This window comes from Excalfactoria chinensis, chromosome 3 (assembly GCF_039878825.1).
Source record: "Excalfactoria chinensis isolate bCotChi1 chromosome 3, bCotChi1.hap2, whole genome shotgun sequence".
NCBI classification, from domain to species: Eukaryota; Metazoa; Chordata; class Aves; order Galliformes; family Phasianidae; genus Excalfactoria; species Excalfactoria chinensis.
Window position 1 is genome coordinate 61,626,858 of NC_092827.1, and position 15,403 is coordinate 61,642,260.

Here is a 15,403-nt window from a genome sequence, read left to right on the forward strand (position 1 = left end):
TCCTGACATCTAATCTAAATATATCCTCCTAGTTTTTAACCACCATTCCCCTTTTTCCTATCGCTATCATACCATGTAAAAAGTCAGTTCATCTCCTTTTTATAAGCTCTCTTCATGTAAAGGAAGGCCATAATAAAGTCTCTCTGGAGCCTTCTCAAGCCCATCTCCCTCAGCCTGTCTTCCAAGGAGAGGTGCTCCAGCCTCCTGACCAGCTTCGTGGCCCTCCTCTGAACCCACTCCCTAACGCTCCAACTCTTTATTGTGCTGGGGGTTTCATGCCCTCATGCCTAAATGCTGTACTCTAAATGAGACCTCACAAGGAAGAGAACTTGAGACATTCATGTGAGGTCAGAGATGTAAGTGGATCATCAGTATAAACACAATACTATAAAACACATTGAAACACTACCCTGTACTGTATCACACTCATGATGAACAGTGTGGGAAGATGGGGCAGATGCTTGAGTAAGTTAAAAGATTGCTCCTCTGTGCTACCCAAAGTCTGCCACTAACAAGTTAATAATTCATTTTAGCATGACTTGAATCACTTGAGGCCAATGATAGATATGTCAGTCACCATCTCTTATTGTCTGAAACAGCAACGTTAAAACCCTAGAGAAGGTTTTAACATTAAGTGGTTAAAACAATTTCCATATGTATCCAGCAAATTATTCAAGATTTCTACCTACTGTCTCTCAATCTCAGTCATCTCAGAGTTCAGAAATGAATTTTAAAAGCTAAATAAACAAATAGCTGTAAAAAAAAAAAAACAAACCACAAAACAGCACAACTGGATTTTCAGAGCACATGATAAAAACAAAAGTGTTTATAAAAGAATGGTGAAAGAAAAATTTATTACAAGTTCTTGATAACACTTAATCTGTTGGATCCAATAAAACTGCAGATATTTATGTCAGTAATTTTATATACTGTGATATTTTAATCCATATATAATTTCTGACAATGCATAAAGAAGCCACTTTCACAGAAGTAATGTACTCCAGATGTACAGTTATCACTACCACACAGCCAGAGCCTCAGGCATCCGTCACAAATTCTGAGTTAGGTTGCATTCCACTGCAACATCTTTTTTCTTCTCATCTTCTTTAAACAGACAGAAGCTCATTGCAGCCCCATTAATTGCCTGTATGCGGTATGGACTCAAACAGAGGGCTGTAAGCTTTATTTCATGTTCTGATCTGCTGCATAAAGTCTCATAGTATATAACATGACTGGTTGAAATTTCATGAAACCACGAGCTCTACTGTCAGAAAAACAGTGCTAAATAGTTTCCTACTGCATAGGGTAAAAGATTAAAATTGACATCACTTTCTTGTTCTGTTGAGATCACATATTGTTCCAGCATGTAAAAGTATACCACCCCTACAGAATCAGGTTTGAACAATGTGAAGCAGGGTAAAATGGCTGCTGCAAAAGATTTAAGAGCATTCATAGCAGCTCATGTTGTCATTAACACAAATATTTATATATTCCTTTGCTAGAAAGTAAATTGATTGTCTCCTAAATGATGAATCAGTCTTTCACAGCTCATCTTTAACAATAACTTCCCAGTAATTTTAACAAATTAGTTGCATGAGCATATTTGTTTCTGTCCAAAAACTTAATGGAAAGTTGAGGTTATAAGTTCCTCTTCTATTTTGACGCCAAGTAGAAGTAAATCTCACAGAGTTCAGGACAGGTTTTTCCCATGAGGTTTTTGCTATCTCACCTGCTGGAAGCAGCTGCGCACGCTGGGTTCAATGTTGCTGCCACCAAAAGCTGCCACCTCACCCAGCTGCCGGGGGATCTGGATGGCATCATGCAGCAGCAGGCCAAGCTGCCTCTGGTCACACATTTCTGTGGGACCCGACACTTCCTTGAAGAGATCTGCAACATCAACAAGAGGCACCAGCTCATTTCATTTTCATCTATGCTCCTCTTACTCAGTAAAACCACAGCTTGAGTTTTGTCATTCCTTTAATCCAGATGTAGGTACAGATGACTGCAATTCCATTTCCAACAGTGTACCCTCACCTAAGTCTTGACTACTTTGACTACTTTTTCTGCATCTGTAACCATACAAATGAGAGGAATCAGGCCAAATGAATTGAACCATACAGCTTCATGTGGTACTTCTCAATAAATAACAATGTTATAGTTCCTACTACCCAGGACCAGCTATATAGCAAATAAGAGATGTGATAAAACCGAAAGAGCATTTTGTGCTCAACAGGAATCATGTCTGCTTCCTAGAAAACCACATCTGTTTCCATACACATTTCTTTTATTGATTCCCATTCCTAAGGCACATAACGAGCCCTGAAGTATAAATGGGGTTCTGGGAAGCTGATATAACTGAAAAATTTGAGGCTGAAAGGGTCAAGTAAATTGTTCCCTACACAGACACTTACTGGGGAAAAAGATATTGCTTGTACCTACTTAAGTGTCACAGAAAAGTATTGAATTAATAGGCCTATGTGCAGCACAGAAAATATTTCTTAGTTTCTCTATAAATTTCATTGAGCTTTTTGGAGCTTTTCAAGTGTTAAAACTTTCAGCTATGAAAAATCACATTACTCCCAACAATCCTCAATTTATGAACTTTATAGTTGTGTAGATTCTAATTTAGTCACAAGATTAATCTCTTCTGAAATATCTTAAACATGGAGCTCTTCTTAGAAAATAGTTTTCAGTTCTGCAGATGGTGCAAATTACAAAAGAATTGTGAATTCTTTGTTTCAGTAAAAGCTGGCTTTTACAATCTCTCCTTTTGCACTCAGTCACTGGCTGGGATTTAAGGTTCAAATAATGTTAAAAGGAAAAAAAAAAATAATTTATACTATTCCCCTACCTTCACATTTCCTATCAGAACAAATGTTAATAGATTAGAAAGATGAGAAATCTGAAAATTCAATCTGATTGCACTTGGGACAGAGAAACAGACAAGATTTGTTTAGAAACATTCAAAAGAAACTGCTTTATTATGCTCCACAAAATGTTTTACACTTCATTTGGAGTAACTGTCAAGCTTTGCCAAGACATTTCAGAAAGATGGCTCATATTTTTTCTCTTGGAAAGGAAACTGAGGCAGAAGAAAGGATTTTCACAAAATAGAAGTCCAGATGACTGAATACATTTTTAGTTTCTTATACTTTCCCTAGTCGAGCAGATGTTCCAGCATCTTCAGCACCTAGCAGTAAGACAAACCTCATGGACAACAATACTGACAGAACAAGCACTGCCCTGTTGTAGGCTTGTAGCTGCAGTTAGAATAGTTTCCCAATATTTAAGAGTCCAGTTAAAAAAGATGATAGGGTAAAAAATACCTGCTTGATTTTTTAAACAGACATTGTCAGTGGAGATAGGTGCCACAACATCAATTTGCTCACTGATGAAGCTGCGAGGAAGAGGAAACTCTGCCCCAACCCCTAAAGCTTTTGTTGATTGAGATCTAAAAACCAGAAGAAAAATGACATGGCAGGATAGAGGAGGAGAGTGATCAGCTTAGGCTGATGCAAAGAGAAGATCAGAAAATAGAGTGGAGAGCTCAAACTCCTCCAAAATACTCCAGAGAAAATACAAACAAACAAACAAATAAAAAGAACAACAACAACAACAAAAAAAACACCAACAACTTAACACTGATATCTGTGCCATATCACTGAATGTCCAAGTCCAAATGAGTTAATGAATAGCATCCTCCTCCCTGCAAATTCTCAGTGCCATTGGTGTGACAATGCTCAACTAAAGGCACAGAAAGCAAAAATGTTCCTACTATCTGGCCAACATCCTTATGAACACCCACAAGTTGTATCCTAGCAAAGGAGATCCAAAAAAGCAGCTGTAAAGTGACAGAGGCTCATTGATGAAAGTCAACCAACTCCTTCCCCTATAATCACCAAGAATGATATGAGAGCAAGGTAAGGCCAGAGATCATTTTCCATATGCAGCTCACATATGCCCCTTTGTTTTGGGGACCAAATAGAACATAACATCGATCCAGCCAGATCAGGTAATCAGCCATACAAATGGAAATAAAAAAAAAAGGGCCCTGAACTATTTGCTCTACAACCAGAGATGAAAACAGTTCACTGCAACTTGGTTATGTTCACAGGTCCATTTTAATTCACAGGAGCATGCAGGCATCTGCTTGATGTTAAGCATGTCTTTAAGCTCTTTCAAGAACAGGCATTCTTTAATTGAGGCTCCAGTGTTTTTTCAAAAGTAGCTGGGATTTTTTTAATTAAAGATTCGTTCTCATGTCAACTCTGTGCAGTGCAGTGTATTTAAATGAAGCTTTATTTGAACATAAAACCATTAAAACTGGTTGAATTGAAAAGATCTCTCAATATTGGAAATAAATGTGCAGTCAACAAAATTACTACTTTTACAGGAAGTGAATGTGAATAATGCTGGCTGTTAAAAAGATAAAATGAAGAGGGGAAAAAAAAAAGAAAAAGAAAAAGAAAAAAAAGGTTGATATTAGAAAAACAAAAGAAGTGCAGAAGTTTGATTTTTCTCAAAATGGAAGAGAGAAAAATGAAGGTCAACTTTATTGGTAAATTGGAATTGTCATTCCTTGTTTATCATATTATTTCAGAAACCTAACATCTCAGCAGCACAGAAATTATGTTTCATCAAGATGATTCCCGAAAACCTAAACTCCGTGCAGGCTGACACAGAGAGCACCTGAGCAGAAAGCTGGATAAGCAATTTACAAACAACTGAAGGGTCCAACCAAAAGGTTTTTTTTAATAAAACAACCAGCTACTCTGAGAAGAAATGCCTTCCCTACCAGATCAACATTTAATCCACTGTCAGCATGGTCTGTGCCCTACTTAAGGACTCCAACCGCAACTTTACAATGCCTGCCCAGAGAACTCTGGGATTGCCAAAGACTCAGAAATACTTAGAAGAAATACAGCCAAAAAGCAGAGGCAAATGTGCAAGAAAGGAAAAATCAGAAGGCAGAAAATTCATATAAAGGACTCCTATATGGGAGTCTGTTCTTCTCTCAAGTGACTTTTCCTTAATTTCTTCAAAATATTAGCATTATCAATGTTTTTTCCACCAGAGAATCTGAAAGTGCTCAACAGATATATAAAAAAAATCTGCCTCAGCAGTATATGAGGAGTAGGAGATGATAAAAACAAAAGCAAGAAAGGTAACACTGGAGGTCAGTTTGTGACATATGTGATGTTCCCAAAATGCTGACTGCATTCCCACCAAATGCCAACAACCCATACATACATGACACTTCCATTTCATTCCTTTTTCCGCAAAACTTTTTTCACAAAGTATTTTACTTTCTGACATTTTCATGACTAATCAAGAAAAAAAAAAACAATAAAGCTAATAATACACTAAGGTTATCAAAGCCAGGCATACTGATCAAAAACAAAGAAGTTCATGCATTAACTGATTATTAATTCTCTACCCTGGGAGACCATGCTACGATTTCAGTTTCAAGTGTATTTCAAGTTGAAGTTACGACCATTTGGCATGAAAGTCTCCTGGGACCTTTCCTGCATTAACTTTCTTTGTCTTTTCAAAAAATCGTCAGATTTGCTGCTGCTTTTATATTACCATTAGGAACAAAGCAAAGACACAAAAATTAATCCACTGCAGTCATTTCCTCATTTTTGCTTCAATGTTAAGCAACTGTAAGTATACTAACTGGTCCCCAACAGCAGTTTAAAATGAGTTTATTCTCAGTTGGAATGATTATTTTTTTAACCATCTTTTGGCAGGGCTATCACTCTGTTAACCACAGTCTAACTCCCCAGCTGTAGAAAACCTTTCAGTTTTGCACCAAATGGTAAATTACCTTCTGATATGTCATTACTAGACAAAAATATGCCCACAAGACCATTTAGTTATGGACTATCTCACTGATATATCAAATGACAAAGAAATTAAAAAACAAAGTCTTAGTAAGGGCTCTACTTCAGATGCTGGAATAGGCCTCAATACATAAACAGTGAACAAAAGTACAAAGAGCTTATGCACTGAGGCCTATTTCAGTATCTGAAATTTTGAATCCAGGATTACAAGATTACTTACAAATGTTTTTAAAGAAAGCAGAAATTGATGCAGAACTTCAAAAGCACCTGGCAAATGCTGTTGCTAACCATTTTATATAGTTCCTCCAAATATCTAAAGGAACTGCTGCAATGAAAAGCAATTTTAAGACTGTGTGCCTAATATATAACTGCCAATCACCAATGATGCTCTTATACAAAGCTTAATCTCTCATTCTGTATTTCTCATGAGGATTTGTCATAACGTTTATTGATTCTCTTCTACTCCTGCAATTATTTTGGTCAAATATTTTTAGCAAATATTTTCAAACTACTCAGTATTTCTCAAGCTTGTGAGGTTATTTAAATCAATATCATTCAAACTTTCATTGTACCATTCTGTCAGTAAGCACGTGTATTGGAAAATTATCTTCAGAGTTCAAATCATATTTCTCATGCGCATAGGAAAAAGTTGTTTGTTGTTATTTGTTAAAATCAGAGAAGAGTTGAACAAAATTAGTCAAACAGACCACTTCTCTAGCTTCTACACAGCTACATTTTCCTTTGTTTTTGGAAGAACGGTAATGCTCTGAAATATGACAATGCATAACTTACATGAATGCTTTCCAGTTGGGATATAGATCCTACTTTCTCCACTGTCATGAATGATTACAATAACAACAGTTCTTTTTTACTTACTCATAAGGAAACAGTCTTGCTGCAGGCACAAATGTAATACTGAAAAATTTTGCAACAATTTGCATTATTACTATGCACTACTTTATATTATCTACAAAAAAGCAATTTAGAAAATACATTCTTACATCTGTACTTCTCTTCCAGAAGGCCCTTAGATAGAGACATCAACCCAATTTTCAGGGACTGCACTCGAATTTTTCCAGTTCGGCCACTGAAATTATAAAAAGAGAACGATTTAATATAGTTTGTTTCACTTCACTACAACTCGAGTCAATTCAAAACAAAAAGTCATCAGTGAGTTCTGTTTCATATTTCAAAACAAATTAACACTGAGCAACACATTACACATTACAAAAACTCGGCTAAATAGTTTACGTGTCAAAAACAGTTCACGCTGCTCCAAAAGGGCAGAAATTTAGCTCTATAAAATCCACTATATGACTCATGAATGAGATATGCACTGAAAAAATGCATATAAGCATGCAGCAAGAAATCCACTACGAAACAAGCACTTCAATCTAACGCCAAGTTTTCATATCGAAGGAATTTCTTCCACTTCATTTGTTCCTTCCATCTAAAATGTTCTGATATACATGTGCACCAACACAGAGTCAACAACAGGCAGTAATTAGACAATGTAGAGCTGTTATTCTTTCTAAAGAAATGACCTCGGGCTCATCTTATACAATGTGAAAAGAAATACACAAACCTCCAAAGCACAAGGCAAACCTCAAGCAAACTTAACAGACAAATGGCTGTCAAAGCAAGTGATTTTTAAAAGTGCAAGAAAAACACTGTTCAAACAGATACTAAAACAATAAAACCAGGGTATATGGAGAAGGACAGCTTTAAACTTCAGGATCAGTGCAATAAACATTCTGTGAGAGATCTGAGGATTTCTGTTCCCAAAGAAAGAAAACACTATACAATTTGTCTTGAGATGAGACACAGCAAACAGACCATGAGAACACTAGCTGAGTTGTATACATTTGCAGTGGCAGCCTGCATTTAAGGCTAGATGAGTCCTACTCCAGCAAAAAAGATAGTAATACAATCTATATCATCCTATATGTTAGTTTGATCACTTTTGTGATGGAATATAATATATTCTTTAATTACTTCTGGAGTGGTTATTAGATATCCCTTTATATTCTCCCCAATCAAAATACGTTCTACTATCTGATTTACTTCACAGATGCTGCAATGAATACAAGATTATTGATTTATTCCTGGTTTCTCAGTACATTACCTAACCACCCTACAAATCTTAATGCATTTTTCTTCACAACCATCACCTAATCTTGTGAGACTAGACAGCATTATCTTCTCTATTCCACAAGTTGAAACAGAGGTACAGAGAAATTATTGCCAAATTAATCAAAAGCGCCCATTACTTTTACTGCCTAGCTTGAAAACCAGGACCCAATTTTCCAGAATGTTGTAAAAGTGCCACCTATTTTATACATTCAAGCTTAGCTTCAAATTACCTCTTTCAATCACAGACAAGACATCATTCTGGCAGAGCCTTACTCATATATGGTTCTTTTTGCAACCTTGATAATGCCTTCAGTGCTCTTTCCTGAGTATGGTTATCTGTGTTTTAACTTTGCATTCAAAGGAAAAACAAAGTAGAACATTCATTTGTGCTTGATTTAATTACGGACTGACTAGAGTATTTGTACGATTGTTTGTTAAAAGAAGAAGCTCAGGAAAACTCAGCAGCTTAAAAGTGACAGTGCGCACATAGAGACTTCAAAGCTCTCCAGGTTTCAGCAGGCTGTTGCAGGGACTGTGAAGAAGTTCCTTAGCACAAAAACCGCTTCCTTAATAAATTATAAATGGAAAACCACCAACAAACCTCACACTAAATCTACAGACTTTGCAGCATTGATACTTCTTATTCAACTATTTAAATTTACCCAGCTTACAGAGCTACAAAATCAAAGACACTGTGAGATCGTTTGGTCCAACTTCCTGCTCAGAGTAGACTCAGCTAGAGCAGGTTGCCCAGGACCATGTTATCTAGTTAGGTATTGAAAAACTTCAATGATGGAGAGCCAATAGTGTCTCTGGACAACCCATGCCACTGTGCTTGATTACCCTCACAATGCAAAAATCTTTTTCATACATATTTAAGCAGAATTTCCTGTGTTTCAGTTTATGCCCATTGCCTCCTGTTATGCCACTGGGCCCAATCGATAATGGCACAGCTTTACCCTTTCTTCTGCTCCTATTAGGTATCTGTGCACACAGATGAGATCCCCCTCAGTCTTTTCTCTAGGCTAAATAGTTGCAGCTCTTGGCCTTTCATCATCCATCAGATATTTCTTGCCCTTAATCATCTCCATGGTCTTTGTACCAGACTCTACCCAGTATGCTCAGATCTCTTTAACTAGAAAGTCAAGAACTGCCAAAAGCAGCTCTCCATGAGTGACCTCACCTGTGCTGAGCAGAAGGGCAGGATCATTGCCTACCTGCCGGTAACACCATTGCTAATGCAGTCCAGATGCCTGTTGGCCTTTGCCATGTTCAGCTTGGTTTCCAACAGGACCCTGAAAATCTTTTCTGCAAAGCTGACTTCCAGCCAGTAGACCTCTTCCCTGTACAGGGCCATGAGGTTTTTCCCTTCCCTTGCCATTTCCCTTTGCTGTACATCATGACATTTCTATTGGCCCACTACTCCAGTGTGTCCAGGTCCCCCTAAATCCCACAACCATCTCGTTGTGCTGTGTATGCAAACACCACAAATCAAGCTCTTATATGCAACAGAAAGGTTCAGGAAGCTTTAAAACTTGAATTCATACAAAATTTATGACTCAAGTGTTTAGAATTAAGTGCGAGCTTGCTACTATGACACACGTTAAAGCAATACAAGCATGCCTCTCATTACAAAGTCAATTAGTAAGACCAGTTCAGCAGCTCAGATATTGTTCACTCTGATCTTGATTAAGGAAAGACCAAACCACTGTATCTCTATTAATGGGTGTAAAGTTGTCCATTCTCAGACAATTCAATGACAGGCAGTCTAAAAACAGCGCATTATTTATCTCTCATCTGTCTTCAGGTAAAAATAGAACAACAACAAAATAAAGTACTCTTTATGTTTACAAAAGCTCATTCACCACCCTGGATGTATCTGAGCCCTCCTGTCTCAGTTTAAGGACTTGCTGACCCTATAATGTGACACTGACATTTTTTGTCCTCAAACTGCATTTTTTATTTCCCTTTTACTTTTTAGAAACAAAAGAGAGTGGTCAGAGTGAATAGAGAAAGGAGGAAAATTAAGAAATCTTGTTTTTCTAGATTATTCTTTTTTCTGTACTTAAGTTTCTGGCAGGCTCTGGGTTGCATGCCTCAGGTATGATCTCCCTGTTGCACCTTCACCTACTGCTTGTCAGGAGCTGGCAGAGAATCCAGAATTAATTCAAGTTTTAAACCTGCCAAAAGTTCCATTAAAAAAAAGGAGGGGAAAAAAAAAAAAGAAGTTTCATATAATTTCCAGGCATGGTAGGACAGAGAGCACCTTGAAGGTGCAATACCACAGAGAGAACTAGCTTAGAGGAAAACCACATATGCCAAGGAAAGAGGTCAAACTCATCAGTGGTAGAGGTAAAGATGCAAGAGTGAGTGGAGCACAATTAACTTTGTTGCATGTTTTGGACTCTACATCCAAGGAGAGACCAATCATTCATCTGTTTCAGAAATCTAACACAGCTGCAGATAATATCAAAGAACTTCTTTCCTGCAAAAAAATGACTATTACTACCTTACAGTATCAGAAACAAATGATGGGAAAAAAAAGGGTGAGCAGAATTTGAGGATGCAGAAAGGCAAGGGCAGTCAGGAAGTGGGCAGTGAGAATAAGAAATACAGATAACAGGTGCAACAGGTCCATGAATATCTGAAACAGATACCACATTTCACACGCCTCCCACTCCTCAACGACTGCCCTGCATAAAAACCTAAGGCTGGGAGAGGCCTGGGATATTAACTCAACATGATGTTTTAATTTGTCAGGTAAATTAGAAAAATAATAGGTAACAAAAACACAATTTCCCTTGTGAGAAATTCTTATTGAAATAATGATTCATTGCCCACAGTTAGTAGTACATGTAGTATATATACTCCTATATTGTATGAAAGACTTCAAAATATGTGAAATAACTAATTTCAAGGGTTGTCAAGTTATCCCACACTAAAAGCTATCGGTCCATTTTCATTGGACATTTTAGAAAATTTGACAGTATGTCCAGAACAATAACCACCAGCTATTGCTTCTGGATGATTTAAACACAGGCCTGCCCGCATGATTTAATTGATCAACCACTTTATTTCATGGCTCTCATTTGAAAAAGGAAAAGTTTTACTTTTAAAATTACGTGGACTAACATACTCAAAGTGCTTTAAGTTTGCAAAATGTTTATAGGGCAAATGTTGCTTTCCAGAACAACCTGTGAGTCCTTGAGGACGTAAAAGTCACCGAGTCAATTTAATCTGTTTCTCTCCTCTGCTCAGCTTGAAGGATGAATCATTCCTGATGTGTCAGAAACCAGAACACAACAGGCTTGTCTACTATGTCTAAAAATAAACTGGTTCTTTTTAAGGGCCAAAGACATCTGTAGGTAAGTCTGAAGAATCTCCTATCTTGCCATCAATCTGTGAATCAGTAATTAAATCTCAGGTTAATAGCATGCGACTAACAGATGCTTTTTGTAGACAGTTTAATGATTTGAAACATTGTATGCGTATAACACCAGTGCAATAAACAACAGAAATGCCAAGAGACAAATTAGTTCTTTCCTAAAGGCCAATTAAAAGAAAAAAAAAAAATGCAGCTGAAAAGTGGTGCCTGTTCTCTTTCAGCAAACTTTTTTCTTTAATGGATTGGACAGGGGAGCAAGGAAACGCACTGTAAGAGGTAACCTTCATCCTCCATTTTTCAAAGTTTGAAGTAATATTAAAGCCTTTCATCAGTTTGAACAATTACCTATACTAATGCTTTCAACGTTAACATCAAGGGGAAATGGGAGCAAGAGGAAACATGACTGAAAGAGAATGGGTTGTTGCTTACTATATGCATTTGAAATACGAACAGATTGAACAACCAATTTCTAACTGAAGTTACGAAGAAAAGGTAAACCAAAAAAATAATGGATGAGGGATCAGTTTGAAAAATAAAACCCTTACGACTACAGAAAAAATTCTCTGACCTTATTAAGCCTCTCACTCTAAATATCCTACATTGTTTAAGTGGAGCAAACCACTGATCTACTGCTGTGAGCGAAATGTATATTTATCCACAAAACAAAGATCTGCAAAATAAAAACACTTGCCCAAAGAAGTCACAGTCATTACTTTATGAGCTCTCTAATATTCCAGAAGTAATGACAAGGAGTCTAATTAACAGAAATGTTCCATCTGGCAAAAATATTGAAGTGCTAAAACATAACAAGTAGTCAGCATATAAATGGCAAATGACTTTATTTACTCTGTCACAACTCTTTCAGGCCCCTGCCACAATAACAGAAATAAAATTTAAAGAATCTATGAAGTAGCACTGGTCTGTACTACGGACTGTTGCAATCTCTCACTTTAAGCTACAGCACATTAACCACTGTATCAAAATTATCAAAAGGTGTGGCTTCTGGAAAAATTTTTCCACTGTGAACACTTACTCCAGAAAGTACACCTGAAAAATTCATATAACAGTCCTACAAGTCTAGCATTTTTGATATATGACGTGCTATCTTCATAAAAACTAAGTCAATATGACATTAAATTCCCATAAACACCAAGAGCTTATGACTTACCTATCATACACATTGAGTAGCCAGTTAAGACACATATCTACACAGAGAGGAACATTAACCATGTCATTGTGTTTCTCTTCAAGTCCACTGTAGATGGTAGTAAGACAGCCGATCACATCCTGGACACCAACGAGCTGGTCATTTTGACTCAACTTGTGCTGTTTGAAAATTTCAGTTGTTGTATTCAGTTCCAACAGGTCCACTAACAACAATAAGAAAATAAAAAAGGTGTGAATACAGATAGCTGAGCATAGCACTGAAATAGTTGTTCATGTGCACATTGTTTGCTACAATGTAGATCATTAGCCAAGAAGCAGCTTTCATTTAGTAATGTTATAGAGAAAAAACACTCTCTGCTAGCAGTTCACAGCATTTTACTATAATATATTTTAAAAAATGAGTCAGGAAGAACACCATAAAGGCACTGCACAGTTCAGTAGAACACTTAGAAAGCCACTGAAGTAGTAGATCCTAACTTCAGATGCATGCACTTTCAAAGTCCACTAGACTTAGTTTTCTGCATTTACCATACAGCTGAATCACATTTCAAGATTATCACTTTTGATTAAACATAAAGCAAAGCAAATTCTTAGGTGAAAATATTCTCCAAAAGGCATGTTCTGAGGCCTGATTAAATCAATAGCAGTAGCTAAAAGGAGGCTTGAAAGAAAGTAGAGTGAAGGAAGTGAAATTTGTTTTGTTTTCCAGAACACTAAAATCTGTGCTTGCACAAAAAACATCTCCTTAGTTACAGCACGATTTCTGTAGCAGCTGATAACACATTTTACAGGTGATGTGGGTTTAATTCCAAATCTCACACAAATGTTAATCAGGAAAACATGGTTTTGTCATGATACAAACAAAAAGCTGTCAATGAACTCTTCTAATTCCTCTTTCAAAACAAACTGGAAAAAACCCAAACATTTGGTGTAAAAGAATGAAGAGTAATACAAGTCTAAGGGTATTGTAACTATAATATCTCTGATATTTTTGGACAGAAATAAGGACTTTAGCAAAACAAGCAAAAGACTGTATATATATATTTTTTAGTAGCATACATGCTACAGCATGATATAAAGGAAGCGTCCTGAGCTTATGCACAGCTGTTTCTGGAGATCCAGGAATGCATTTATACTGTAACTGTCATTTTTCAAAGGAAATGAAACATGATGCATTATAAATTGCTCTGTACCAGTGGTGCTCAATAGGGACCCTAGAAGAGCAGTTTGTGCGGATCATGTAGGTCTAGCTTGGGCTGAAAATAAGTACAGCAAAAAAAAAAGCAGGAGCAAGACAACATTAACTGCTATGAACAATATGTCAAGGATTTACTGGGCATCTAGCAGAAAAAAATAAGGTTATCAGCCAAAAGAAGGTTGTATTTCCAATCCCATTACATGAATCTATCTTTTCTAACATCAAAACTAACTTGAAAATGAGAAACTTCATCATCAATTCTCTGACTTTAACAGGGACATATGTTTGTTTTCCATTTCCTTTTTGTTTTGTTGTTGGTTTTTTTTAAGGTCATCTTCTTGGGCTTGTAAACAAATGCCAAACATTATTTAACAAACATATTTAATTGTAGCAAAACACCTTGCCACTAGTTTGACCTGAGACAGCCAAAGGATTTGGCAGTGTACTGCAGTATCACCTTCTATATAATCTATGTAACACACTGGGAATATCTTACAGGCATATTTAAATTATCAAACAAAACAAACATACACAATGCAACACAGAATATTTGTTGAGGGTGTGGAGGAAGGGGGCTGGAACCTGCTAACTGCAGGCCTTTATCTGCTGGAGTTAAGATCTCACACTCACAGTTCGGCTAAAACATTTTAAAGGGAATTGGAAAGGGGCTTTCAGTATATTCACACTAAAGGAAATTGCTGCTGTAGTAATGAAAATTAAGCAACACCTGTACACCATTCATGAAGAGCAACCAGAGGAAACCACTGTCCCTGCTTACTTCAGCATTCACCTGGCTGAATGGACTTTGGATACAAGCAGCTACCCTGCTGCATTAAGGGCTACATACTAGTACAGCCCATGGATTGGTTTGAGGTAAACAGAGGATACTTTCTCATTCCACTTCAGTTACTGAAAGTTTTTAAATTAACAGTATTTACACAAATGAGGAAAAGCTAATGAGACTCACATGCCATTGCTGGCATGAAACCTACTCTATACCTATTGGTAATGCGTGAATGGTTGGACTGGATGATCTTTTAGGTCTTTTCCAACCTTGGTGATTCTATGATTCTATAGAGCTCTTGATGCGTTTCTGCAGTACTTCTGCACTTGCTCAAACACGTTGAATGTCCAACAACCCTATTAACCAGCAAATGGACATAAGGGTCATGCCTTTCCCATCTGCACTGAGGAGACTTTCCCAAAGGAAACTAATAAACAGAAAACATCATTCAGCATGGTTCAAGCATGTGTGTGTGATGCTCTTGGGAGCAACTGATGACACACAACTGGTAGTGGCAAACATAAAACTGCTGTAACCCCAGAGAAAACAGGCAGACATTGCTGTGAAGCTTCTGTGAATGCAAATGTCTGAGCAGATAAGGTAAGTCTGTGCAGCTCTCTTTCAGTCCAGTGTGCCTTACTGTTCTTCCCTTAGCTATGTGCAGTTAATATTCCTCCTGGCATTTTGAAGTTTTATATCACCTAAAGGAGCTTAGTGACAGCACTCAGAACATACATGGAGGTTTTGCTCCCTCTTTCCCTTCAAGTGCTACACTCCAGTATGTGGAGCAAAATCATTTATTGGAAATGAGCTGAAGTATGCTGCACAGTAGTAAAATACTGTCAGAGCCTGGTGCTCCAAAGCTGCTCTATAAATGCAGCACAGGATATTCT

General features: G+C 37.1%; 1 protein-coding gene across 3 annotated transcripts in view; it reads right to left on the bottom strand.

Annotated features, from left to right (window-relative positions):
• The window catches only part of UTRN (utrophin), a 340,380-nt gene that overhangs the window by 36,960 nt on the left and 288,017 nt on the right, over nucleotides 1-15,403 (bottom strand). For all 3 annotated transcript variants that reach the window (XM_072330886.1, XM_072330885.1, XM_072330887.1), the window contains 3 exons: nucleotides 12,530-12,731; nucleotides 6,845-6,930; nucleotides 1,730-1,887 (listed from right to left, as the gene is read on the bottom strand). In XM_072330886.1, coding sequence (XP_072186987.1) covers nucleotides 1,730-1,887; nucleotides 6,845-6,930; nucleotides 12,530-12,731 — 446 coding nt within the window. The remainder of the gene's footprint in view (nucleotides 1-1,729; nucleotides 1,888-6,844; nucleotides 6,931-12,529; nucleotides 12,732-15,403) is intronic.